The sequence below is a fragment of the Cannabis sativa genome, chromosome 4 (genome assembly GCF_029168945.1).
Source record: "Cannabis sativa cultivar Pink pepper isolate KNU-18-1 chromosome 4, ASM2916894v1, whole genome shotgun sequence".
NCBI classification, from domain to species: Eukaryota; Viridiplantae; Streptophyta; class Magnoliopsida; order Rosales; family Cannabaceae; genus Cannabis; species Cannabis sativa.
The window spans coordinates 42,318,811-42,346,170 of NC_083604.1; the positions used below are offsets into that span (position 1 = coordinate 42,318,811).

General features: G+C 29.6%; 1 protein-coding gene across 1 annotated transcript; it reads left to right on the forward strand.

Moving 5' to 3' along the window:
- Positions 1-3,781: 3,781 nt before the first annotated feature.
- On the forward strand, positions 3,782-8,395 carry LOC115715238 (systemin receptor SR160). The gene has a single exon (XM_030644076.2). The coding sequence runs from the start codon at positions 4,389-4,391 to the stop codon at positions 7,995-7,997; it is 3,609 nt and encodes a 1,202-aa protein (XP_030499936.2). The 5' UTR covers positions 3,782-4,388; the 3' UTR covers positions 7,998-8,395.
- The last annotated feature ends 18,965 nt before the right edge of the window (positions 8,396-27,360 follow it).

Here is a 27,360-nt window from a genome sequence, read left to right on the forward strand (position 1 = left end):
ATATATACATCTCTTTAATTTTATTATTTTAGGTAAATCTTGAAACTTCTTATGAAGTCTTGAGTTTGTTTTGATTTTTTTTTTTTTTTTTGTAGTTAATAACCTTACTCAAGTTTATGTGGCATTCTATATATATATATAAAGGAATGCACAAGCAAGTTTATGTGGCATTCTATAACTCTTTTATTCTATTTTTCTAATTTTTTGAAGCTTTCATATTTTGTCCAAAAAAAAACATACATAAATTACATTAATCATGTAACAACAAAAATTATGTAACAGCCAAAAAACTTTATATTATGCTAATTAATTATTTTTTATTACATAACCAATTTTTCAATTAATTTTTAAGTGACCTTTGATTGTAATAATAATTATTTGATATATTTATAACGTTTTAATTGTATTAATTATATACATTGTAATTTAATAGTAATTTGTCAAAAAAATATTATTTTAATGATTTAACATAATATATATATATAAATTAATTTAAAATTACTATGTAGCATCAAACATTTTTTTATTCTATTTCTACTATTGAACAAATTATATATAATACATGTATTAAATAAAAAAAATTCTTTTTATGGCCAAATTCTACCGTGAAAAACCTTGAATTTTTGTAATTTAAATTCAAATTTAATTTTAATTTTATCATAATTTATTAATCATTTGTATTTAAATCAATTTTTTTTTTTTTAAAAAAAAAATAGGATTTGATGCAAAAGACTATTTGTTTCAAATTCCACTTCACTAATTAAGAAGACAATTATTATTGAAAAAAAAAAACTGCCAAAATATAATTATTCTCAATTAACTATTGCTAACTTAATACTCTATATAAAGCACACATAAAATTACAATCACATACAAAAAAAAATAGCTTTCAATTTGATGATATGAAATTTAGTTTTCATATTGTTGGCACTTCATTGTTAGAGTGAAGAAACTATATAGGATTTTAAAATTGGTTTCTTCAAAGGTAAATCTTTTATTTTTTTTCATTTAAATTTTATTATTTTGAGTAATTCTTTAATTTTATCAAGAAGTTTTGAGCTCTTTGTAGTTAATAATCTTGCTTTTATATATTATTGGCATTTCATTTGGTGAGTTCGTGAGTGGAGAAATAATAATCTTAAAATTGTTTTCTTAACAAAAAGGTAAATATATCATGTTATATATACATCTCTTTAATTTTATTATTTTAGGTAAATCTTGAAACTTCTTATGAAGTCTTGAGTTTGTTTTGATTTTTTTTTTTTTTTTTGTAGTTAATAACCTTACTCAAGTTTTATTTTTGTGGAATTTATTTTAAAATATTAGTCTCTCACATATATATAATTTGTAATATATATACTATCTATTTATATTTATATATTTAATATATCATGTAATAACTTTATTTGTAAAGAATAATAATTTTAATACAATTGATATATATTATTAAGTTTAAAATTAGATTTTATTAGAGATCAATTATATTTTTATAATTTTTTTATTTTTATTATAAATATATATGTCCTCCCTATAAATATATATGCTTCTTAGTCTTTAAATAGTTTATATATATTTATATATATAGGGTTAGCGAGATGACGCTCTAATGTTATAATTTTTTTAATTTGTAGTTTAATTTTTAAATTAATTCTAATTTTCTACAAATTTTTCACTAATATAATTTATAATATGTGTAAACTCACTTAATTTATAGAAGTAACATAATTGCACATTAATTTAAATTGAAAAGTATGATCTATCCTATAATAATTTAATAAGTAGTGCACATACATATGAATTGTAAGTAATGCACATATGCACATGAGTATTAGTTATATGCCATTTTTATTTTTTTGTAATTTTGACAATTATTATTCTTTATGAGTATTAATACTCAGTAATTTATAATAATATTAATGATAAAAAATTGAGATAAAAAAAAAAGTGAAATAGTTTTAAGATTGTTATTGGCAATATAATTATTACTCAAGGTTTGACAAACTTACAAAATTACTATTTTATATATATATAACAATATTAACCTAATATTATGGATATTATCATTTTCATCAAATAATATAGTAATTCTATAGTCCTTGAGAGTTTTCTAATTAATTATAAATTTATTAATATTTATTTATTAACTAAACCACTATCATATAAATAGAAAAAAGTGGTATAATATATAAAGAAAAGCATTTTAGAGTTTATGTGGCATGTTTTTTTTTTTTTTAATTTATCTATGTTATAATTATTTTAAATAATTTTAATTTTTAAGATTTATTAATAATTAATAAAAAAAATGATGATATAATATTTTCTTTTTCTAACTCCCACTCATAAATATATACATTATGGTAGTGTCTTATAATTTTATAACTCCCACACATAAATATATGCATTATTATGTATCTATTATACTATATCTTTTTATATTCTCATAATATTTGCTTAAAAATAAATTAAATGTTGGACTCTTTATATTATTGTTCATGTATATGTATATATACTAACAATAATCATTATTGGCCAACTATTTTAGAGTTATAAAGTTTTGTACTAAAGAACTTAATACTCTTAAGGCTATTTTTTCTCTTTTGCTAATTGATACTCTAATTGCTATTGTGATATTTTTCTCACATTTCTTCTCATCTCTAATCTAGATCCGCTGCAGTCTCTATCATCACTACATATGTTCAACCTAAATCATAATAATATTGATCAAGTTGGTTTTTTAATAAAAAATTATTGTCATGAAACTACTGAAAGTATGGATATGCTTATTGTAAATTTATATATTTGACTTAAATATGTTTGGGTTTATAGTTGTACCATCTGAAGAAAAAAAAAGTTTGGGCGTCTTAATCAAGGCCTTCTTCTTCTTTCTTTTCAAATATTTATGTGTAAGTTTTAATTAATTATCTTTTTGATTAGCAACATCTAATAATAATTAAATGAAATAAGAAAAAAAAATTAAGGTAATAGAATAGGAATTAACAAATTATTATATTTTCATTAAAAAAAAGTAAATGATCATGGTTTATAATATTTTACTTATATAGTATACATATTAATAACTACTTAAATTATGAATTTTTGAAATAAAAAATACAATAAAAAAAATCATAATAAATTATATTTTTTAAATAATAATAACGATAATATTTATCACAAAATTTTTATCTTTTTATATATTTTAAAAATAACAAACTATGAGTTTAAATTTTTTTTAAAAAAATAGCAAACTATGTTTTTAAATTTAATACAATTAATTTATTTATAATACATACATACATAAAAATATATTATATTTTAAATTGTATCACTCACTAGAAAATAAAATATATATAAAAAAAATTAAAAATATTTGACAATACCGCGCGAAGCGCGGCTTAGTTCCCTAGTGTATTAAATAAAAGAAATTTGAATCTGATGAACCCAAGAGAGAGGAGAGACTGGAGAGGTCTCCAATAATAAATTAATAATAAGGATGGAATCTACAATTAATTGATAGTGATTGATCTATCTATCTTTCATCACACGTACGCTAGAAAAGTAAAAGAAAAAAAGAAAAGAAAGCAATGACTACGAGAGACAAACAGTTAATATTATTTCCCTTTTTAGAGAGAGAAGCATCATAATAAAAGGTAATAAGTTTATTTAAGAGAGAGAGAAAAATAATACAATAATAATTATAATTAGGAAAGTGATTAATTAAGAGAACAAAGCAAATCTCATTCACACTACTAATCACCACTCACTCAATCTTCAAAAAAGAAGAAAGAAAGAAACAGAAGAAGAAATTCAAAGCTCAATCTTTAGAGAGACAAAACAAAAGAAATCATTTTTGAGTCAAAATTTTTATTTTGGAAAAGCAAGTTTTTTATATATACCAAAAAAAATAAAGAGAGAATGATTGTTTGTGAATGAAAGAAAAGAAAAGAAGAGAAGATTAAAACAGAAAGTGGGTTTTAGAGGGAGAAAGTGAAGGTTTTCTAGAGAGAGAAAAAAAAGGATTGAGATGAGTATATATATTAAAATAGATCGATAGATAGATATAGAAAGAGAAAGAAGAGAGAGAAAGAGAGGGTCACATGGCATGTGAGCACAGCTGTGTGCATTGCCCCCTCCTTCCCTCGTAGTCAGTCCTCTCTCTCTCTCTCCTCTTTGATAAATACCCTTCTCATCTTCCTTACTCCGACTTTTGACTCTCTCTCTCTCTCTCTCTCTCTCTCTCTCCTTCTATACAGAAGCCAAAGCTTTTCCCTCTGTCCTTCTCTAATGGCAGAAAGCATCCGGCCCTAAACCGAAACCTTCTACTTTACTTCAATCTAATCTCAATCGAGAGAGAAGCGACAAACACTAAAATAAGAAAGAAGAGAAAAACAATGAAACCCCACTCTTCTACTGCCATTTCGCTACTCTCTCTCCTTGTCGCCATCATCACCTTGTTATCTCCCCAGTCACCGTTGGCGGTGGCCTCCTCCTCCGCCGGTTTTAGTGATATCCAGAAGCTGTTGAGCTTCAAAGCTTCTCTCCCCAACCAAACCGTCCTCTCCAACTGGCTACATAACCAGGACCCATGTACCTTCAATGGCGTCACTTGTCGTGGGACCAGAGTATCCGCCATAGATTTAACTTTCGTCTACTTGAGCACGAATCTAAGCGCCGTTTACTCCTTTCTCATGAGCCTCGATGGTCTTCAGTCCCTGACTCTGAAATCAGCCAACCTCACCGGCTCCATTACTCCCTTCCCTTACGGATCCAAGTGTAGCTCTCTACTCACCTCCGTAGATCTATCTCAGAACAGCTTGTATGGACCCATTTCGGATATTTCTTACTTGGGTTCTTGCTCGAGCTTGAAGGTTCTTAATCTATCTTCCAACTCGCTTGAATTTTCGGCGAAAGGCTCGGCCGGCCTCAAGTTTGGATTTCAGACTTTGGATCTTTCGTGGAATAAGATTTCAGGGTCCAACGTCGTCTCTTGGATCTTATCTCGTGGTGGGTGTAATGAGATGGAGTATTTGTCTCTCAAAGGGAACAAAATCACCGGCTCCGACGACGGTGAGATGAGCTTCTCCGGTTGTAAGAAATTAGAGCATTTAGACCTTTCGTCAAACAATATCTCACTTGGTATTCCCTCTTTTGGCGATTGTTTGGCTCTGAAACACCTCGACATCTCCGGCAACAGGTTTTCCGGCGACGTCGCCCGAGCTCTCTCCAGTTGTCGGAACCTTGCCTTCTTAAACCTCACCATCAACTTGTTCGAAGGTCCTGTTCCGAATGTCCCGATGGAAAACTTGCAGTTCCTCTTGCTTGCTGACAACAAGTTCAGTGGCGGGATTCCGGAGAGCTTGTTTGATTCCTGCTCGACTTTACTCGAGCTCGATTTGTCAGTTAACGAGCTTGTTGGGATGATCCCTGACTCACTAACCTCTTGCTCGTCTCTTGAATCGTTCGACGTTTCGAAGAACAACTTCTCCGGTGAGTTGCCCATGGCCATTTTCATGAAGCTTCCCAAGTTGAAGTCGTTGGCTCTTTCTCACAACAGATTTTTCGGGAAGCTGCCAGATTCACTGTCGAACCTCCCGAGCTTGGAATCCTTGGATCTGAGCTCCAACAATTTTTCTGGGTATATTCCAGTTGGTCTCTGTGAGGGACTTGGGAACAGTTTAAAGGAGCTTAGCCTTCAGAACAACCTTATTACGGGTACTATTCCAGAAACTTTAAGTAACTGTTCTAACCTTGTTTCTCTAGACTTGAGCTTCAATTATTTGACCGGCAAAATCCCACCAAGCTTCGGGTCCTTGACCAAGCTCAGAGACGTGATCATCTGGTTGAATCAACTTAATGGTGAAATCCCACAAGAGCTTTCCAAAATGCAGTCTTTGGAGAATCTGATTCTGGACTTTAACGAACTCACCGGGCCTATTCCTTCGGGTTTAAGCAACTGCTCTAATCTGAACTGGATTTCTTTGTCGAATAACCGGTTGAGTGGCGAGATTCCGGCAGGACTGGGCCGGCTTCCAAGTCTCTCTATACTTAAGCTGAGCAACAACTCTTTCAATGGAAGCATTCCGCCAGAGCTTGGGGACTGTAAGAGCCTGATATGGTTGGATCTCAATACTAACCTTTTGAATGGATCAATTCCTCCGGCGCTTTTCAAACAGTCTGGGAACATAGCCGTTAACTTCATGACGTCCAAGACTTATGTTTATATCAAGAACGATGGAAGCAAGGAGTGCCATGGAGCTGGAAACTTGCTCGAGTTTGCAGGAATTAGACCGGAGCAACTGAACAGAATTTCAACCAGAAACCCCTGCAACTTCACACGAGTATACAGAGGTAGTATCCAGCCAACATTTAACCATGACGGGTCCATGATTTTCTTTGACCTTTCTCATAATATGTTATCTGGAAGTATTCCCAAGGAAATGGGGAAAATGCGGTATCTTTTGATCTTGAATTTGGGCCATAATAATCTCTCCGGGGGTATCCCTGAAGAGCTGGGAAGCTCCACAAGTCTTAACATTCTCGATCTGTCAAACAACCGGCTTGATGGGAAGATTCCTCAGACTTTGACTCAGCTCTCTATGTTGATGGAGATTGATCTCTCCAACAACTTCTTAACCGGTAGTATTCCCGAGTCGGGTCAGTTTGAGACCTTCCCACCATACAGATTCGTGAACAATTCGGGACTTTGTGGCTACCCTCTTCCTCTTTGTGGTGCTGACTCTGGGAATGGTGCAAATTCTCACCGGAAGAAGTCTCACCGGCTGGCGTCTTTGGCCGGAAGTGTGGCAATGGGCCTTCTGATTTCGCTCTTCTGTATACTTGGTTTTATCATAGTTGCCATTGAAACCAAGAAAAGGAGGAAGAAGAAGGAATCCAGTCTTGACGTTTATATTGATAGTAGATCACATTCGGGCCCTGGTCATGTGAGCTGGAACCTAACTGGTACCCGCGAAGCCTTGAGCATTCACCTTGCAACGTTTGACAAGCCACTGAGAAAACTCACTTTTGCCGATCTCCTTGAGGCCACCAATGGCTTCCACAATGATAGCTTGATAGGAAAAGGTGGTTTTGGGGATGTGTACAAGGCCCAGCTAAAAGATGGAAGCACTGTAGCCATCAAGAAGCTGATTCATATAAGCGGACAAGGTGATAGAGAATTTACAGCTGAAATGGAAACAATTGGGAAAATTAAGCACCGGAATCTGGTTCCTTTACTTGGGTATTGTAAAGTAGGTGAAGAAAGGCTTTTGGTTTACGAGTATATGAAGTTTGGAAGCTTAGATGATGTTTTGCACGACCCAAAGAAATCTGGGATCAAGTTGAGTTGGTCTGCAAGGAGGAAGATCGCCATTGGGGCTGCCAGAGGACTGGCTTTTCTTCACCACAATTGCATCCCTCACATTATACATCGTGATATGAAATCGAGCAATGTTCTTCTTGATGAGAACTTGGAAGCTCGAGTCTCTGATTTCGGAATGGCAAGGCTAATGAGTGCAATGGACACCCATTTGAGTGTCAGCACTCTGGCCGGGACACCAGGTTATGTCCCTCCAGAGTACTATCAGAGTTTCAGATGTTCTACAAAAGGCGATGTCTATAGTTATGGTGTGGTTTTGCTCGAGCTACTTACAGGGAAGCAGCCTACGAATTCGATTGACTTTGGTGATAACAATCTTGTGGGGTGGGTAAAACAGCACGCTAAATTGAAGATCAGTGATGTTTTCGATCCAGAACTCATGAAGGAAGATCCAAACCTCGAGATTGAGCTCTTACAACACTTGAAAGTAGCCAGTGCATGCTTAGATGATCGGCCATGGCGGCGTCCAACAATGATTCAGGTAATGGCAATGTTCAAGGAAATCCAAGCAGGTTCAGGGATTGATTCTCAATCCACCATTGCCACTGATGATGGAGGTTTTGGCTCAGTTGAAATGGTAGAGATGAGCATAAAAGAAGGCTCAGAAGTAAGCTACAAGCAGTAAAAAAGAGAGAACAAACAAGCAAGAAAACATGTTGGAACCCCCAATTTTTTTTTTCTCCATAAATTCTTTGGAAGAAAGAAGAAAGAAGGAAGAAGGTGGACAAAAAACACTTCTCTCAGTTCCCCCCAAAAAATTTTCCCCCTCTTTGCCACTTTCAAATGGGTTAGGAACTTGCTCCTCTTTGTGTATGGATTCTCTACCATTGAATGTATGTAAAACTTGTTATTTATACATAGGTTGTTTTTTTTTTCTTTCTGTTATGAAATGTGTATATAAACAGCTTTTTCAGTTGTTGATGTTCTTCTTAATCCGGTTTCTTTTCTAGTTGTTGGTTAGGAGAAAGATGTAAGAGCATTTGATTCAGATAAAATCCTGAAAAAGGAAGCTTTGTGACCTCATTTGATTGATGGTGACTACTTAAGAGGGTTATTTTGGCACTTCCTTTGAGCTACTTGATTGTTTGCCAATTGCCATTCTATATTTCTCTTCTTTCTTCTTTGCTAGCTACTTTACCCTCTTCTCTATTACAACCCGTAAATATATATGCCTTTACACTAAACTCTTTTTTCTTGATCAGGATGCTTATGCATGTTTTTCTCTCATTTTTGTAGCTTTGTCTTGTACGTACCAACATTTATGCTCCTCTGTTAATTGTTAATGTGGGACCCATCTTAAGTTCTATTTATTTATTTTTGAAAGGGAAACTCTCATATTTCGTTTTTGCAATTACTCACCTCAGCACCATTAAGCTTTTTCTTACCTTTAATTTTAATTTTATTTTTATTTTTTTCAGCTAAACTTTTTTGTTTTTTTGCAAGAAGATTTAATTAAACTGATTAACGTTAAAATTGTGTTAAAAAATAAATAAAAAGAAACTAACGAGGGGTTGGAATCTCAAAAATCAAGATTCGTGTATTAATGAAATATGGAGACAAGCCACGCAATGTATCAAGCAACACACGTTCTTCTAATATTAATAAATATACCAAAAATTTATACATATTAATTAATAGGAGATGTTACATACTTTAAAAAAAAAAGAGATGTTACAATTTACTAATGAACGAATAAGAAACAATAATTTATCTAAAAAAACATAATAAGAAACAATAATTTAAAAGATATTGATAAAAAATTAGTGGATTTAGATCTATTAGTACTCTTCTTATGACCTTTCTATTGAAAGTTTGAACTTTCACACGTCAGCCCTTAACAATTTAAGTTACAAAGTTTTGTTTTCATCGTAAAAGATAAGTGTACACACGTGTAATGATATTTTTGCCCTTAATTCAATAATACTATTTATATTGGGTACGCTCACACACGACTGCAATTTGGACAAACTACGGTTACCCAACCACACCATACTATATATTTAAGAGTGATAAAACATTAAAACGGGACAAGCTACACCAATCCAAATAAAAATTTCATGGATTAAAATCGGAAAAATTACATGTGGGTCGACACAATTTAACATAAAATAAAAATGAGTCAAACACGATACAAGTCGTTTAACACAAATTTAACACATTTAATATAATTTTCTGAATAAAATAAAATAAAATAATAATAATAATATATTTATGTAAAAATATATATTTAATAATTTAGTATTAAATTAAAAAAATTTAAATTTAATTTTCTTTAAAAATATTTTAAAAATTTAATTTTTATTATATATATATATAAAAAAACTACATATACATATATATATATATATATACTAGCAAAAAACTACGTGCGAGGCACGTATACTAAATTTATGCTAGTTTTTTTCTATGTTATTTGAAAGTGATACAATTAAAAATTAAAGAAAAAATATTATTAATTATTAGGTGAGATTATTATTATGTGTATCTAAATATTATATTTTATAATGTTGTCAATTAAAAGTGAATACCAAATGCAATATATTAGTGTTTAAGAAAGCTTGATGATTTAAATATGTTCTTAAGTTAATCCAAAAATAAATTAAAAATTAATGTTTCAATACTTAAAGAAACATTACTTAAATGGGTGTAAGATAAAAAGAAAATTAAAAATCCTCTAAATTATTGATAATTGAAGATAGCATTTGTTTAAAAGTTGTAGATAAGAAAACTAATCATAGTCATTGGTAGATTTCAATCTTCATTTGCTTCGATAGAAACAATAGTGTAATTTTTGTATTTTGAACTTTTTCATTATTGCCGGGTCCGCATATATTTGGATTGTCCATTTTTTCGTTGATAAATTGAATATGGTAGTGTCGACAAAAAGTGAAAATCATGTCCATTTTTTTGCTAGTCTTATTGCTTTTGATAATTGATGTTTTTTTTTTTGTGTATAAAATTAATTTTCTTTTTTATTAAGATAAAACGAAATTAGGGTAAGTAATTTTTTTTTTGTTTTGATATTATTTTTATAATATTTTTTAAGATCATCAAAAAAAATTTTAAAAAATATCAGTGTACATTTTTGTAAAGGATAATTTTATGATTTTTTTGACTCATGTGGACCCAACGCGCATGGATAATTCAGTTTTTTTTTTCTTTTTGTTATTTCATATTAGAGAGAGTGAAAAAAAGCTATATATTATTTCAAAAAAAAAAGTTATATATTATATTTATTAACTATCTTTTCGAAGATAGAAAAGAAAAAGAAGGACTGTATATGAATATACTGCATAGTAAAACACATTAAGCTAATTAAACGTATTCTTCATAAGATCAAATTTTTAACATAATCCAAATATAGAATATAACATGTTTTTTGATGTGAAGGTTAAACATAACAAATGGCATAGTTTAGTCTCCGTATAACACAACAACGATGTGAGCTCATTAATTTTGATAGAAACAATGCAGATTTGAAAAGATTCAATAAGGAGACAAAAATCTCAAAATGTTAGAAAATGAAAAATTAATCTTAAAAATTGGGGGATGATTTACGAATAAAAAGAAGACCCAATTGGATCAGAACCTGAAATTGGGGGACGATTTTTTTGAATTTCTCACAGCGAATTTGCGTCAGATCCTCTATTTTTCGCAGATTCACTCATCCATCTAGACGGCAATAAGAATTTGCTTGCTCTGTTCATTGAATAGTGGGAGTGGACTGCGATTGAAAAAAAATATATAAATGAAGATAAATAGCTAGAGGAAACCTAAACGATTTGGTAAAAAAAATTTCATATATAATTCGTTCTTTTCCTAATCTCTCTCAACAAACTAATTGTATATGCGGTTTAAGGTTCAATTTATTTTATATATATATTTTTAATTTCTAGAGTTATAGTTGTGATTATATATAGAGTTGAAATATACTAAATATCAGTTCAAATATTAATAAGATTTGTTTTATTATTATTTTATTATATATAAATAATATTTTATTATTTTATTAAATAAAAATAAAAAGTCGCTCATGAATTTCTCATAAACCAAGAATTTCAGTTATATAGGCACACTTTATATAGAATAGATATATTTATATAAGTTTTTTAATCAACATATATCTATCATTTCTCTATAATTTCAGTTTCAATAATAGCAAAACGAATTAAAGTAGGTCAACATGCACACGACATAATTTTTTACGGGTGGGGTTAGGGTTGAGAAAATTAGACACAAGTCAAAAACGAGTTGACACGCCTGACACAAAATATAGAAACAGGTCACATAAAATATGATATAAACACAACATGATGACACGTTTTTCCACCCTTAATATTCACAAAAAAAAAAAAAAACACGAGAAATACTAAAATGCACTAGTGTGCTTAGGACCCTCTTACATATCAATATTATTATTAGTGTAATTAAGTATCAGTCTCATTCTCATATAATTTAATGTAATAACTTTTAAATAGTATGGCTAACCAATCACAAGACAACACGTTTAAAAAGTGCTAGGTACTATTAGTGCGCAATAGCAATGCTCGTAATATATATAACAATTATATTTAAATAATTATTAAAAAAGAATTTAAATAAGGACATAATGTGATCTAATTTTGTTAATTGAAGGTAAGGTCATTAGTGGCATGTCTAAAAGTAAGCTAATCTAATTTTCTCTGCTATTATATACTAATAAGTAAAGTTTAGAAAAAAAAAATAAAATAATGACTAACAAAAATTTATATATATATATATAAAAAAAAAAGAATAACAACATAAAAAAAATTAATATCACATGTATGCCCGTATTGTCTTTTATATAATTATATATTTACTTAAAAACAAATAAAAAGAAAAACTAATAAAAATTATTAAAACAATACGAGAGAAAAAAATGGTAAAAAAAAAAATATACAAAAGACTTTAAAAAAGTATTTAAAAAAAATAAATAGAGTGAAAAAATGAGAGATTTTTAAAGAAAAAAAATGTGAGAGTTCAAGAGAAAGAAAGAGAGGAAAGTGACAGAAATATTAATATTATTGTATTCAAGTATTGTCATAGAGGATTCCCTATAAAATTGACTATATAAAATTACTTATAATTTGGAATTTTTTTTAATATATATAATTTTCTAACTAATTAAATTATTTAATTTATTTTAACAAAAAAAATATAGAAAAAAAAAAGAAAAATACAAAAAAGGAAAAAAAATTACAAAAATACTATGGACCGGCCCATTAAACATTTATACAGTCCACATACAAATATTTATAAAAATACCACATGCACTAAGCCTTCAACTGTACAGAGCGAACGTTGAAGGTGAACATACCTCGATTGTTTCAAAACCGCAAAACAACCATAATAAAACCAAAACGAGGAAAATACAACCATTAATTCTGGCGAAATCAATTGGAAAAGAAGACCTGCAATGATCTAAACAGAAAATGACGAAAAAAAATCAGAAAAACTGTGAAGAAACTGAAATTACACATTTATTTTCTGTTTTATTCGATCAAAACAACTCCCCCTAATATCGAAATCCAGATTCATGAAATGTAGATCTGTAACAAATAGATCTGGAGCTCCCACTGAATCCAAAACAATATGCTGTGATTTTTTTTAAAAAAAAATCTTATGAATAATAGATCTACGTTATATACAGTTGCATTTTGATTGATTACTGGTTTCCAATGTGGAATATATTTTTTTAAAACACAATAAGAAGAGCAAATTCGAATTAAGGTACAACCAATTACGTATAAGTCTGTTTATTTTTTGTTTTGGTTGCCTTATAGTTACATTATCGTTTTATGATAGTTTATATAGTAAGTTATACATAGTAAGTTTTGTACAAATAGTTGCATATTAGTTTTATAATGAAATAATATATGCAAGTAGCAAAACTATAATAAATCTACAAAGCAACTGTATACAAACTAAAATACAGGAAAAACTCTTTGAACATCAACATCCATGATAAATCTCATTGTTACCCATTGATGATATAAAAATGGACAAGAAACAACTAGACAAAAAATATATTAAAAAAAATACATACAGAAGGTGTTTACACTATTAAAAAACTATGAAAAAACTATTACAAAATGAGAAATAATCAAATGAAGAAACTGAAATGAAAAACAATAAAACATCTAAAAAAAACAAAAACAGAAATAAAAAACAACAAAATAAAACAGAAATTAAGACTAAACAAACGAAAATAAAAAACTCATAAAAAGAACAAATAAATTAAACTAAAAAATAGAAGCCCTAAAAAACCAAACAAAACTAAAAGAAATGTTAAAATGAAAAACCTAAAATAGTAAAATCGATAAACACAAAACACACTAATGTCAAATACGAAAAAAATTTCAAAAAGGGGAGAAACGAAAAAGAAACCGAAAACAAACCTGAGATCAAAGACCAGCTCCATCTTAATCATTTTTCGAGCATCATCTTGATGAATTTTTTCCTGGCAACCACATTTGATTTCTTCTTTGGAGGAGCTCACCTACGTTTCGACGATGGAGGAGCAAAATTAGAGTCATCTTCCTCAACTCCATTTTAGTATTTTTCTTTTGAACAAAGGAAGGACGAGTTACAACCATATTTATATATGGATTAAGAGAAAAATAAAAAGAGGGAAAACAGTTATAGGATTCGGTAATAAGAGTTGAAAAAAAATTGAATAACAAAAGAAGAGGGAAATCGACTTGGGATCGTGGAGGGGGAAGTGTTTAGCTATGGAGGTTAATATTTTTTTTTTAAAAAAAAAAACTGAAAAGAAATGAAAAATAAAAGGAAAAAAGAAGAGAAAAAAAAGAAGAGGGAAATGATATATAGAAAGAATGATGTAATACATCAATCACTCACGTGTCAACAAATCATTTATTGTGTGTGCATGCGGTACAAATGTAAAAAATTAAAGGAAAAGGGTATAAATGTTTGGGTAACCATGTAGTGGTATTTTAATAATAAAATTAACATTTTGTATGTTTGATGTAAAAATTTAATTCAAACTTTAATAATAAAGAATAATTAAATTATAAAATTCACATATCTCAAGGATATGTGTATAAGAATTATTTTTCAATAGTTATTACTCATTAATGGAACCTTTACAAAATAATTATAATTAAATATTAATTTTAAAAATGTTAAATTTTAAAAATAAGATTTTAATCTCACGACCGATTATAAAAGAAAAATTAGAGTTTTCATTGCTTAATTTTACTACTTAATTAAAAATCTCTCTCTCCCTCACTTTTTACACTAGATTTAAAATATATATTTATATTTAGTATTACTTTTTATTTCCCTCTTTCTATTCAAACTCATTCTTTTTATCTTCCTTGGGCCTCGATACTAATATATATAATTAATTTAGATAATATAAATAAGACAAAAAAAAAAAAAAATTAAATTACAAAGTTATGTATAATTAAACAAAAATTTAAAAGAAATTATTTCACAAATAAATAAAAATAACAAAAAAAAAAATAAAAATACAAAAGGACGGTTGTACAGAATTTTAAATATTTTTACAATTTTTGTGATTTTATTTACAGAAAATATAATATTTTGATGTATTTTTATATTATACTCTTATTAATTTGTTGTTGATTTTTTATTATTTGTATGTTATTTTCTCTTGTTGTATTAAATTTTTAAGATCTTTGTTAGAGAATTTGACTAGTTTACTTACTAATTTTCTTAAGGCATCTCTAATTCATGTTCATAATCATGAATTAGCAGTGGATGCACATAGGGTGGATGGTGCACTAGTATGGATGGTTTTTCCATTATCTCTTCATAATTTATTACTCATATTATTTTTTAATGAAATATTTGTTTATTGTTCAAAAAAAATAAAAAATTCTTATTAGATTAAATAAAGATATGTACATATTAATAAGAAAAATGCTAATGTATCTATTTTTCATGATATTAAACAATTAAATATCATTCATAAAAAAATCATCCATAAAAAAATAAAAAATAATTGACTACCAAAAAAAAAACATAGTACAAAAAGATTATTTTTACAATAATAATAATAATAATAATAATAATAATAATAATAATAATAATAAGAAAAGAAATGTGAGAGTAGTAGACATTGGACAAAAAGGTGTGTAACTTTTTGTGTTGTGTGCCTTTCCTAGTTCTTCGTGATCTAACAACTTGAATTGACTTGGTGAATTATTAATCATAAGCATGGTAACATAATAACTTACTCCTAGATTCATGAGGCTCTGCTTCCAATGGCTTGAACCTTTTAGACGTCGATTTATGTTTCTACTCCCACCTTAATTGATCAATTTTCACACTAATTTTTTTAAGTCATAATACACAATACCCACCTAAGTTATTTGAGAGTTTGGACTCTTAGTCACTTGTTATAATGCAACTAAAAATTATAAAATACTGTATTTTTGCTTTGAAATTTATTCTATTTTTATTCAACTATTTCCTACCCTGAGGCGTATATGGAAAAAAAATAAAATGCAATAAGATAAATTGGATTCAGACACCCCTAGTTTACTGATAGTATCAGTGCAGATGGTCTGCATTCCATGCTCGTAGAATCCCGGATCCGTCGAGTCTTTTAAGCTGGTACGTTCCATCACGCACCTTATGTTGTATTTCGTATGGTCATTCCCAGTTAGGTCCAAAAACTCTCACTCTCGGTTCTTGAGAGGCCAAGAACACTCTTCTTAGGAAAAGTTAACCAACGTCAAACCTCTAGCTTTTGACTTTTCAGTTAAAATGTCGGGCGATCTTTACTTGGTACATTTTGAGCTGGACTTGTGATTATTTTTTTTATTAAATCTAACAATTCTTGAAGTAATACAGGGTTTCGGGTAGTATTGATATGATACTAGCCTACGAACCCATAAGTTAGTTTAATCAGGCAGTGGTCAACATAATAAACTTAAGACCGCATACATGGGATCTTAGACACGCACACAATCAATTAATATATCACTAACATGTTTCTATCATGCTTTTCTAATTATAATAAGATACTAAAACATGTAAAGGCTTATTGAATTGAGAATCAAGATTATCTCTAATGATGATTGTACATCTCTTGATGGTCTTCGGTAGTCAACTTGGTTGTTTTGATACCAAAGTTGTAACACCCTACTAGTTTAGGTGTGCTACATTACTTTTCATAGTTATTATGTAACCTTTGCTAATTAAAGGGTTTATCAAAAAAGTGATAAAATTTAAACTTTAATAAATAAACATAAAATGCATTACATTTATAAAATCTAGGATCCTGTATTTACATTTTTCAACTGTACAAAATCAAAAGATGTCGCACAACGACTACAAAATTGTGAGCCCTAGATGTCTCGAAGATCTAACACTCTAGGTCCTGTCTTGATATGTACAATCTTCATCCAGCTCCAAACTCACTGCCATTCAACAATAACTTTACCTAGAGCCAGGTTTTGATCTTGGCCTGTGGGTTATGGGCCCACCATGCTTTAATGAGTAAATCAAAGAACTTAGTGAACAAAAATAGAAGTTCATGAATACTCAAGATTCAGACAGATCTACTAATGATCATCGTTATGATATGAATAACTTTTTTATGATAAACGACACGTTCATAAAAGATGTTAGTTCATATTGGTCAACTCATGCATAATCAAATTATACATATTACCTTTACTAAATATCTATCCACATATGTGATCTGAATTAAAATCACACACACTAGAGTATAGTGCTTAGTAAATTGTACTTGGTAATTCTATATTAAAGATTTCCATAATTTAATACACTACCAATTTTTTTTATTCATATTGTATAATCTTATTTTTCTTGTACTTCCTTACAAGATCATATACCCACTCTATATGAATATGAAATTTTTAGATATTTATAATTAACATATTCATTTATCTTATATTTATATTTCATATATTCTGTAATATATATTATCAATTTAATACTTGCTTTTAGAGCATAAACCCTAATAGATAGTCTCTTCTACCAACCTTCGGTACACTTTGATAAAGTTAATAAAAAATAGAGGCATTTTGCACTGTCACTTGCCTTCGCTACTTGCATAATAAATCGAATATATTTAGATAGGTGGGCCGTAAGGTTTGTCTTGCCTTCATATAATTATATTTAAGGAATTCTAAAGTGTTTTAGCAAGGGTGCCTCTATTATTATTTTTACAGATGGTTATGATGTTGGGTTTTATGCCCTAAATAAAACTCTTTACAATCTGATTAGTTATCAATATAAGAAATTTGAAGTGATTAATGTTTGCATGAATTTTACATGCTAATGGTTTAATATGTTTATTACATTTATACACAAAATCAGTTAAATCCAGATCATATGTTTATTCACAATTACAGTATCATCAACACAGTGGAATGTGATTGTGATCATATGAATCAAAAGACTTAGTCCCTGTTTCATCAGTGTTTTGGATTTACACTAATGTGATAATCAGCGATGATGTGTACTTACACTTGGAGTAAGTGTTATGTTCTTTCCAGGACATTAGTAAAGTATACTAGTTTCGAATGTATGGAGTATACATTGGACTGGACCGATATTGCAACTTAGTTAAGATATTATAAACTTACAGTTATATCTTTCCAAGTTAATATCAGTAGTTGATCTTAAGATTTAAAGAATCTAAATCCTGATATGCTTAGGCTTAACTCAGGAGTACTATTCATGTTCTTTGATTTATTAGTTAAGCCTACTTTTGGGTCAGGGTGATACGTATATTTTGGGAAAATGATAGTATGATTGAGTGGGAGTGCTGAACATAAATATGGAATCTATAGCTTCTACTGGTGTATAGAACTCAAGTGATGATTCCCTTCGAGCTTAGCAAATAGAAGTAAATGGATGAGTTCTTGTTTAAGTGACTAATTCTTAGATCACTAAACACCGTTTACAGGTACCTAAGTGTTTTAAGGGGCAAAATACATTGAGGGGTGAGAATGGTAAAAACTATTCCATCTCGATGTGAATCATCTATATAGAGGATCTTTGATCACAATAAGATTATAACAATGGTTAAATGAGATAGCATATCTATATCGTGGAACATATAATATGCTCTATATAAGTCTGAGAGTACAATTCTAAGTTCTAAGAGTGGATTTAACGAAGAATTAATAAGTAAGAATTTACTTAGTAAATTCGGTTCACTTATTGGAAGCTCAGCATATAGATCCATGGTCCCCATTCTAGTTGAGAACATACTGCTTGTAAGACTCATTAATTGATTCGTGATTAATCAATTATAATTCTAAAGTTAGACTATGTCTAATTTGTGAATTTTCACTAAGCAGGGGCGAAATTGTAAAGAAAAGAGATTCTAGGTTTATTTATTTATTAATGGACTTTATATGTCTAGTTAATAATTAAATTAAATGACAATATTATTTAATAATCTATTTTAGTTATTAAATAATTAGTTTTGGCATTAAATGGTTAGAATTGGAAAAATTAGCGTTTTTGAGAAAATAGAAATAAAATTTGTTAAAACTGCAAAATCAAGTGTGCCCATTAAATACACCTTGGCCGGCCACTTATTTAAGTTTTTCAAATTGATATTTTTATTATTTTAATGCCAAATAATTCCTAACCTAAACCTAGTAGTTGCCTATAAATAGAAAGTGATGGCTCAGTCAAAATAATAACTTTGAATAATCTTTTTCTGTCAGAAAATTCTCTCTCCAGAAAAACTGAGCCTTCCTCTTTCTATACCTTGGCCGAAACCTCTCTCTCTCTTTTCTTCTTCTATATTTCGAACCTAAGTGATAGAGTAAGTGCCCACACACAGCAAGTGGTAACTCAATCATAGATTGGAAGACTGTGAAGGATCACACTCAAAGAGAAGGACATTCGGGCTCAGATCTTGATAATACTTTGCGACAGAAAGGATACAAGGGTTAGAGATCTGAGTGGAAGGAGACATTAATTCTGCTGCATCAATGTAAGGTTTTCTTAACTTTATATGTGTTTATTTTATCGTTTTAGAAAGTTCATATTTAGGGTGTTAAACAACATACTTGTGAGTAGATCTAAGATCCTGGTAAAATAATATCTAAAAACTGGCCTCAGAGCCATGGTAATTGATTTGGTTGCAAGAAATTTGGACTTTAAAACGATTGTTTGTTATTTGGATGGTTTCATGTTGTATTGAGTGTTATATGATGATCTGATTTTAACCATGGCTCCCTTGGTCAAGTTAATAATTTGTAACAGGTAAATTTTACAATCTTCTTTCATCTGTGTATGACCTAGCAACATGATAGGACCCATCCAAATGTGTGCCTGTGTGAGCCTATATGTTTATTTTATTATATAGATGCATATAGGTGGTTGCTAAATAAAATGTCACACCCTGATAGATTTTATTAAGGTCCATTTAGTTATTGGACCTATTCAATTAATAACAGTTATTTATTTTAAGGTTAAATTCCTCTCTTTTGGGCCTTGTGTGAGAGTTGAGAGCCATAGAAGTGGGTACGACATACTGAACCCAACACCCCCTCACATGAACTACCCCAATTGTGAAGGCCCATTTGCCTGATTTGAATAACTGTACTAGGTTAATTATATTAGTTTGACCTAATAAAATTGAATTAGCAACATAATTAACTTTTAAAATATATAAAAATTTATTTTCATTTTAATATTTTAAAGTTAATTTTAAGAAAAATACTTTTAGTTTTAGATATTATTTCTAAACAAACTATTTGTATTTTTCTTATATTTAATTAAATAAAGAATTTTAACTAACTAGATTCTTTCTCGACCTTATTTAATTAAATATTCCTATTTAAGTTATAAATTAGTTGTATCAACTGATTTTTCTTATCTAACTTAAATTTGAATATTTTATTTAAATTTAAAATTAAGTTGAGGAATCCTAGGCATTAGTTATTAAAGATTCTTAAGATATTTTTTACGTTAGTTTTTTAAACTTAAAATGGAATATTTTTCAAATTAAGTGGTTACAACTTAATTTTTTTTTTGATATTTAATTAAATTTAAATTTGAAAATATTTAAGTTTTAGATTTTTCTATACAACTTAAATTAGATCTTTTTCAAATTTTTGTTGAAAAGATACTTACTCAAATCAGATATTTTCTAGATAGTTATTTCTAGACTACTTATTATTTCTAATATTTAAATAGGAAAATATTATACATTGTGAAATTAATTATTTAAATAATTAATTTTGGTACAATTTTATTTAAGTATATTTTTCCTAATATTAAACTAGAAATTAATAATTAAGCCTTCTTTACACTTAATTATTTATTTCTTGAATTTAATACATTTAATTAAATTGAAAAATTTAAATATCTAAGTTGATTTTCATCATGATACTTAAATATTTATTTTTCATGACACTTAATTAAATAGAAAATTATTTTTAGGTTGAAATTTATTTTTTCAACTTAAATTTAAATAATTTTCAATATATATTTTTTCTTTATTTTATTAATCAATTTCGAAAAATTGCATTTTAATTATGCAATATTTTTGAATTTTTCTTGAAAAATAGATTAAGTTGTAAATTAATTATTTATTTTAATTAATTCTTGGACCAACTTAAATCATTTTTTTTTTCATCTATTGATTAATTTAAAATAAATGAATTTAAATATATTATTAGAAATTGAATTAATTAGTGAAAGGAAAATCTAGATAGGTGATATTTTTGCTTGAAGTATTTTTTCTAAGTATTTATTATTAAATATTTTCGAAAATTTGTATAGTTTTATACTTTATTTTTCGAATACAATAAATATATTCATATGGAAATTTTTAAGTTGCTAATTAATTTAAATTAATACAACTTAAATTAATTTCCTTAATATTTATATTTAAAATTACTACTAAGATGAAAATAATTCAATTTATTTCAATCACCATCTAAGTATAATTTTATAAATATTAAATTAAATTATTATTTTGAATTCTAATTCTAAATTCGAATTTAATGAATATATTTATTAGAATAATAATGAAAATACATTTTAAAGAATGAGCTTTATTATTATTAAGATATTCGATCTCCATTGTTGGTTTGACATCACGTTTGTTTTAGTGAGTAATCCTCTCTAATGGAGGAACGTTCATTAGCGATTTCGCACCGTTTAATCTCGAAAGATAAGTAGTTTGTAAGTGTTTTATATGGTATGGATCACCCTAATGGTGGCGACTATATTTGACTTGCAAATTGCGAAACAATGGTAGTAGCTCATAAGATAGAATAGCCTTGACTCTCGCCTAAACGGGACAACGCTGGATTCCAATCTTGATCGAATAAAAGGTTGCTAGAATGTTTAACATTTTAGATGAGCTGACAACTCTATTCAATAGATGGTAGCTTTGACTCTCGCCTAAACGGGACACTGATATCAGTTTGTCGAAAAACCTTGGAAATTATTTAGAATTGAATTTTTTTAAAGTATTTTCTCATATCATTCCTACTTGCTATGTGCTTATAATTTCTGAATTGATTTTGTGTTAAACCATTATTAATTTCTATTTGTTGATTTCTATTATTTTGTAGTATCCTGTATAATCATGATGAATTCCATGTTATCACTGTTGACTGAAAATAAGCTAAATGGATCTAACTTTCCTAAATGGAATGAGAACATTAATATTGCTCTCATAGGAGAAAGTGCCTTGTTTGTTCTAACTGAACCGTCACCTGAAGTGCCTGGGGATATTGCATCCAAAGCTGTGAAAGAAAAGTATGAGCGTTGGCAGAAAGCAAATGACAAAGCTCTATACTTTATGCTTTCCAGCATGGTTGACACCCTCAAAACTCGGTTTTCTAAAACCGAGAAGGCTGCTGAAGTAATGACAAAGTTAAATGAGCTATTCGGTAAGGCATCACTTCAGTCTCGCTTTGACGCGACTAAGAAGTACATCAATGCACGGATGGAACCCCATCAAAACGTGCGTGATCATGTTCTCCTCATGGCAAGTTATTTCCAAGAAGCCCAGGATCATGGTGTTGAAATGGATAGCACTACTCAAGTAAGCCTTATCTTGAATAGTCTGACTCCAGCATTTCTACCATACACATCAAATTATGTCATGAATAAGAAGGATATAGACTTTCATGAGTTAGTCAATGACCTTCAGACTTATGAAAATTTGATTGGAGGACCCAAGAAGAAAGGGAGTAAACCTCAAAATTCTGGGAATGGTAATGGGACGATCAAACCTGAAGCAAATATTGCATCTGCTTCAAAACCCAAATCGAAGAAGAAGTGGAAGAACACCAAGAAGCGTGCAAAAGCCATGAAAAACAAAAAGGCTGCTGCTTCTGGTGATGCTACACTTAAAGGAAAGTGTTTCTACTGCAATGAGAAAGGTCATTGGAAACCCCAGTGTCCTAAACTTCTTGCAAAGAAACAAGGTATTTCTATTTATAAACTTTAAGAGTTTTAGTGAATTATTATCCAATTGGATTTATGATTTTGGACTAACTTTGTTGATTTGTTTTTCTTCTTCTTATAGGCCAAGCTACTTGAACTCAGATGAGTTGGATCGGAAAGCTGGACCAAGGGTGAAATCGTCCAGATGAAGATGAAGCTCTTCTATCTAATTTTGAATTAATTGTTTTAGTTTAAAGACAATTTGGATTTCAAATTTTAGTTAGGGATATTTATCCCTGTTTTTCTCATATTGTTGCAATACTTTTTATTATTAATAAAGTTTATTTTTATTTTCGAATTCAAACCAATTGCAATTTATGAGATTGAGCTTCATTTACTTTATCTTAATCAACAATTACCACATTATATTTATATGTTTGTATGTGTAAGTGTTTTTATTATTGATGCAAATTCTATAATATTTACACTCTTCATAGAGTTATATTAAATAAACACTAGAAACTAATTCTATGTTTATTAATAATGTTAATTCTAATACAATTATTAAGAATTTGTTTAATACAAGGATCTTTTGATCTGATAGGGGTGGAGAAAAGTTAAGAAAACTATGCAGTTCAACGATCTTTTATATCTAATGAACTCTGGATAGTATTCAACTCCACATAAACTCTATCACACTTAGAGAATCATGATCTTTACAACCTTTAGGGGTGGATCATAATCTCTATATACTTAGGGGTGGAGTTTATCCACAATACCCTATATGTATATACTTAGGGGTGGAGTCTATTCCACAATTCCCTATGTAACACATATTTTCTTTAAACATGGAAGTAATATAATGACTTAGCTATTATCAATATAAATCCTTGATCTTGATTGTATGTTCCAATTTAGTTTTACTATTGTAGTAAAAGTTTGATACCTATAAAAGTTCTTTGATAAAGTTTCACACTACCTTAATTGAGTGGGAGAATTTAAAATTCTATACCCATCTTCATCAGGTTGATATTTGTAATAGGTACTTAAGAACACTACTGAAAAGAAAATCTAACCATTCACATGGATATGTATAACTTATCAGAATTATGAGAATAAGATAAAGAACTCGAGTTCAGTCTATTCGAATGACTTGAACCAAGAATTCTTAATCCTCATTAAAATTTTATGGTATCTTAATTTTGATTACTTAATCTCTGGCATGTATTTTTCACTTCAAATACTAGTCTGCTATGTTGATGACTTAGTCTTAACTTAAAGTATTGGACTAATACAAAAGTCACAACGAGATAACTCTCCAAACAAGAAAGAGGTTAAAAGTATTATTTAACCAGACATCTGCTATTGAGTGGGAGCTATCTGAGATGTAATCAAAAAGGAACATTAGAAGATATTCAAGAAAGATTTATGAAAGTGATCTATATGTTAGATATTAAGGAACTGTGTATCAGTTATCCTTGTATCTCACCAACTCATTCGAAATTCTTGAGATGGTGGTTACTTTGGGGGTGGAGGAGTTATTCTATAATAATTCAAGGTCTACCAGAGAAGAATTATAACTTTGTAAATTCGAAAATACCAAGAAAGTTATATTACTGAAGAAAAGTCTACACTGTATTATCTCAATTACATACTTTAAAATATGAGAGATATGTCTTCTGTTCATTCAGATGTACTTTAAAACAGTAAAGATTTCAGTATCCCTTGATGAGTAAAGCATATAGTAAAGGATGTTTCATAAATGTATTTATGAACTAGTTTCCAGAAGTTTGGGTGGATTCAAATATACTACACTTGATCTAAAGATCAAGACATCAGATTGACTTATTTGCACACTTTGTTTTATATTAGTGCAAGTGGGAGTTTGTTGGGTTTTATGCCCTAAATAAAACTCTTTACAATCTGATTAGTTATCAATATAAGAAATTTGAAGTGATTAATTTTTGCATGAATTTTACATGCTAATGGTTTAATATGTTTATTATATTTATACACAAAATCAATTAAATCTAGATCATATGTTTATTCACAATTACAGTATCGTCAACACATTGGAATGTGATTGTGATCATATGAATCAAAAGACTTAGTCCCTGTTTCATCAGTGTTTTGGATTTACACTAATGTGATAATCAGCGATGATGTGTACTTACACTTGGAGTAAGTGTTATGTTCTTTCCAGGACATTAGTAAAGTATACTAGTTTCGAATGTATGGAGTATACATTGGACTGGACCGATATTGCAACTTAGTTAAGATATTATAAACTTACCGTTATATCTTTCCAAGTCAATATCAGTAGTTGATCTTAAGATTTAAAGAATCTAAATCCTGATATGCTTAGGCTCAACTCAGGAGTACTATTCATGTTCTTTGATTTATTAGTTAAGCCTACTTTTGGGTCAGGGTGATACGTATATTTTGGGAACATGATAGTATGATTGAGTGGGAGTGCTGAACATAAATATGGAATCTATAGCTTCTACTGGTGTATAGAACTCAAGTGATGATTCCCTTCGAGCTTAGCAAATAGAAGTAAATGGATGAGCTCTTGTTTAAGTGACTAATTCTTAGATCACTAAACACCGTTTACAGGTAGCTAAGTGTTTTAAGGGGAAAAATACATTGAGGGGTGAGAACGGTAAAAATTATTCCATCTCGATGTAAATCATCTATATAGAGGATCTTTGATCACAATAAGATTATAACAATGGTTAAATGAGATAGCATATCTATATCGTGGAATATATAATATGATCTATATAAGTCTGAGAGTGTAATTCTAAGTTCTAAGAGTAGATTCAACGAAAAATTAATAAGTAGGAATTTACTTAGTAAATTCGGTTCACTTATTGGAAGCTCAGCATATAGATCCATGATCCCCATTCTAGTTGAGAACATACTACTTGTAAGACTCATTAATTGATTCGTGATTAATCAATTATAATTCTAAAGTTAGACTATGTCTAATTTGTGAATTTTCACTAAGCAGGGGCGAAATTGTAAAGAAAAGAGATTCTAGGTTTATTTATTTATTAATGGACTTTATATGTCTAGTTAATAATTCAATTAAAGGACAATATTATTTAATAATCTATTTTAGTTATTAAATAATTAGTTTTGGCATTTAAATGGTTAGAATTGGAAAAATTAGCGTTTTTGAGAAAATAGAAATAAAATTTGTTAAAACTGTAAAATCAAGTGGGCCCATTAAATACACCTTGGTCGGCCACTTATTTAAGTTTTTCAAATTGATATTTTCATTATTTTAATGCCAAATAATTCATAACCTAAACCTAGTAGTTGCCTATAAATAGAAAGTGATGGCTCAGTCAAAATAATAACTTTGAATAATCTTTTTCTGTCAGAAAATTCTCTCTCCAGAAAAATTGAGCCTTCCTCTTTCTATACCTTGGCCGAAACCTCTCTCTCTCTTTTCTTCTTCTATATTTCAAACCTAAGTGATAGAGTAAGTGCCCACACACAGCAAGTGGTAACTCAATCATAGATTGGAAGACTGTGAAGGATCACACTCAAAGAGAAGGACATTCGGGCTCAAATGTTGATAATACTCTGCGACAGAAAGGATACAAGGGTTAGAGATCTGAGTGGAAGGAGACATTAATTCCGCTGCATCAATGTAAGGTTTTCTTAACTTTATATGTGTTTATTTTATCGTTTTAGAAAGTTCATATTTAGGGTGTTAAACAACATACTTGTAAGTAGATCTAAGATCTTGGTAAAATAATATCCAACATATGAATCTTCTTCTTCCAAATCAAATACGACCCCACTTTGCTTCTGGAAAAGACGCTTTGTTAACTTGGTTAATTTAGCTATTTGGTCTTCCAGATGCCTAGTGTTATCGTCCTGGAACTTGCACCCAGAAACTCTATCATGGATGTGATTTTTGAGGTCATTTCCGCAAGGTATTGCCTTCTTGCCTCTGGTTCAATCTTTCTTTGCATTCAAGCATTCCCAGAGGTCCGTTGTTGACATACTATCTTCTATAATTAGGTGAACTTTGTCTACTCCATCACTCTAGTGAATAGAATTACAAGGCAAGTTTTCTATCCTCATACGGTAGGCCTTTGTATCTGAGTACCAGGCCTATCGCCCCTCGCAACTCTGCCTCGTGGATCAATTGGCTAACTTTTCTCTAGAGCATTAGCTGCCTTCTTTTTCTGCAAAGGTTGGTTAACAAGATTCATGTTGTTCCATGGAGCAGTTGGAGCTGTCTTTTTTCTAAGTTCCCTTATAACACCTTTTCCTTTGTCCCTTGTGGGATCAGAAGTTCTAGGATCTTTAGCGTTTTCTTTCTTCATGGTGTTATTTTCCTGAGGAGTGGGTTCATCAAGAATATTTTCATCAGGAGCCACGTTCCCTGATTCAATTTTGGCCGCCAACTTGTCTGAAGTTTCTTGTATTTGACGAGAATTCCTTCCTAATTTGCCAATTTCTTTTTGGTTTTAGCAAGTTCTTTGACCATTCGAATAACTTCGAGACCTAGCTCGTAGTAATAACCTTCCTCTTCCTTATTGTCACCATTACCTTCA

Coding starts and splice junctions, on each gene's coding strand:
- LOC115715238 (XM_030644076.2), top strand. CDS start 4,389: ATGAAACCCCACTCTTCTACTGCCATTTCGCTACTCTCTCTCCTTGTC.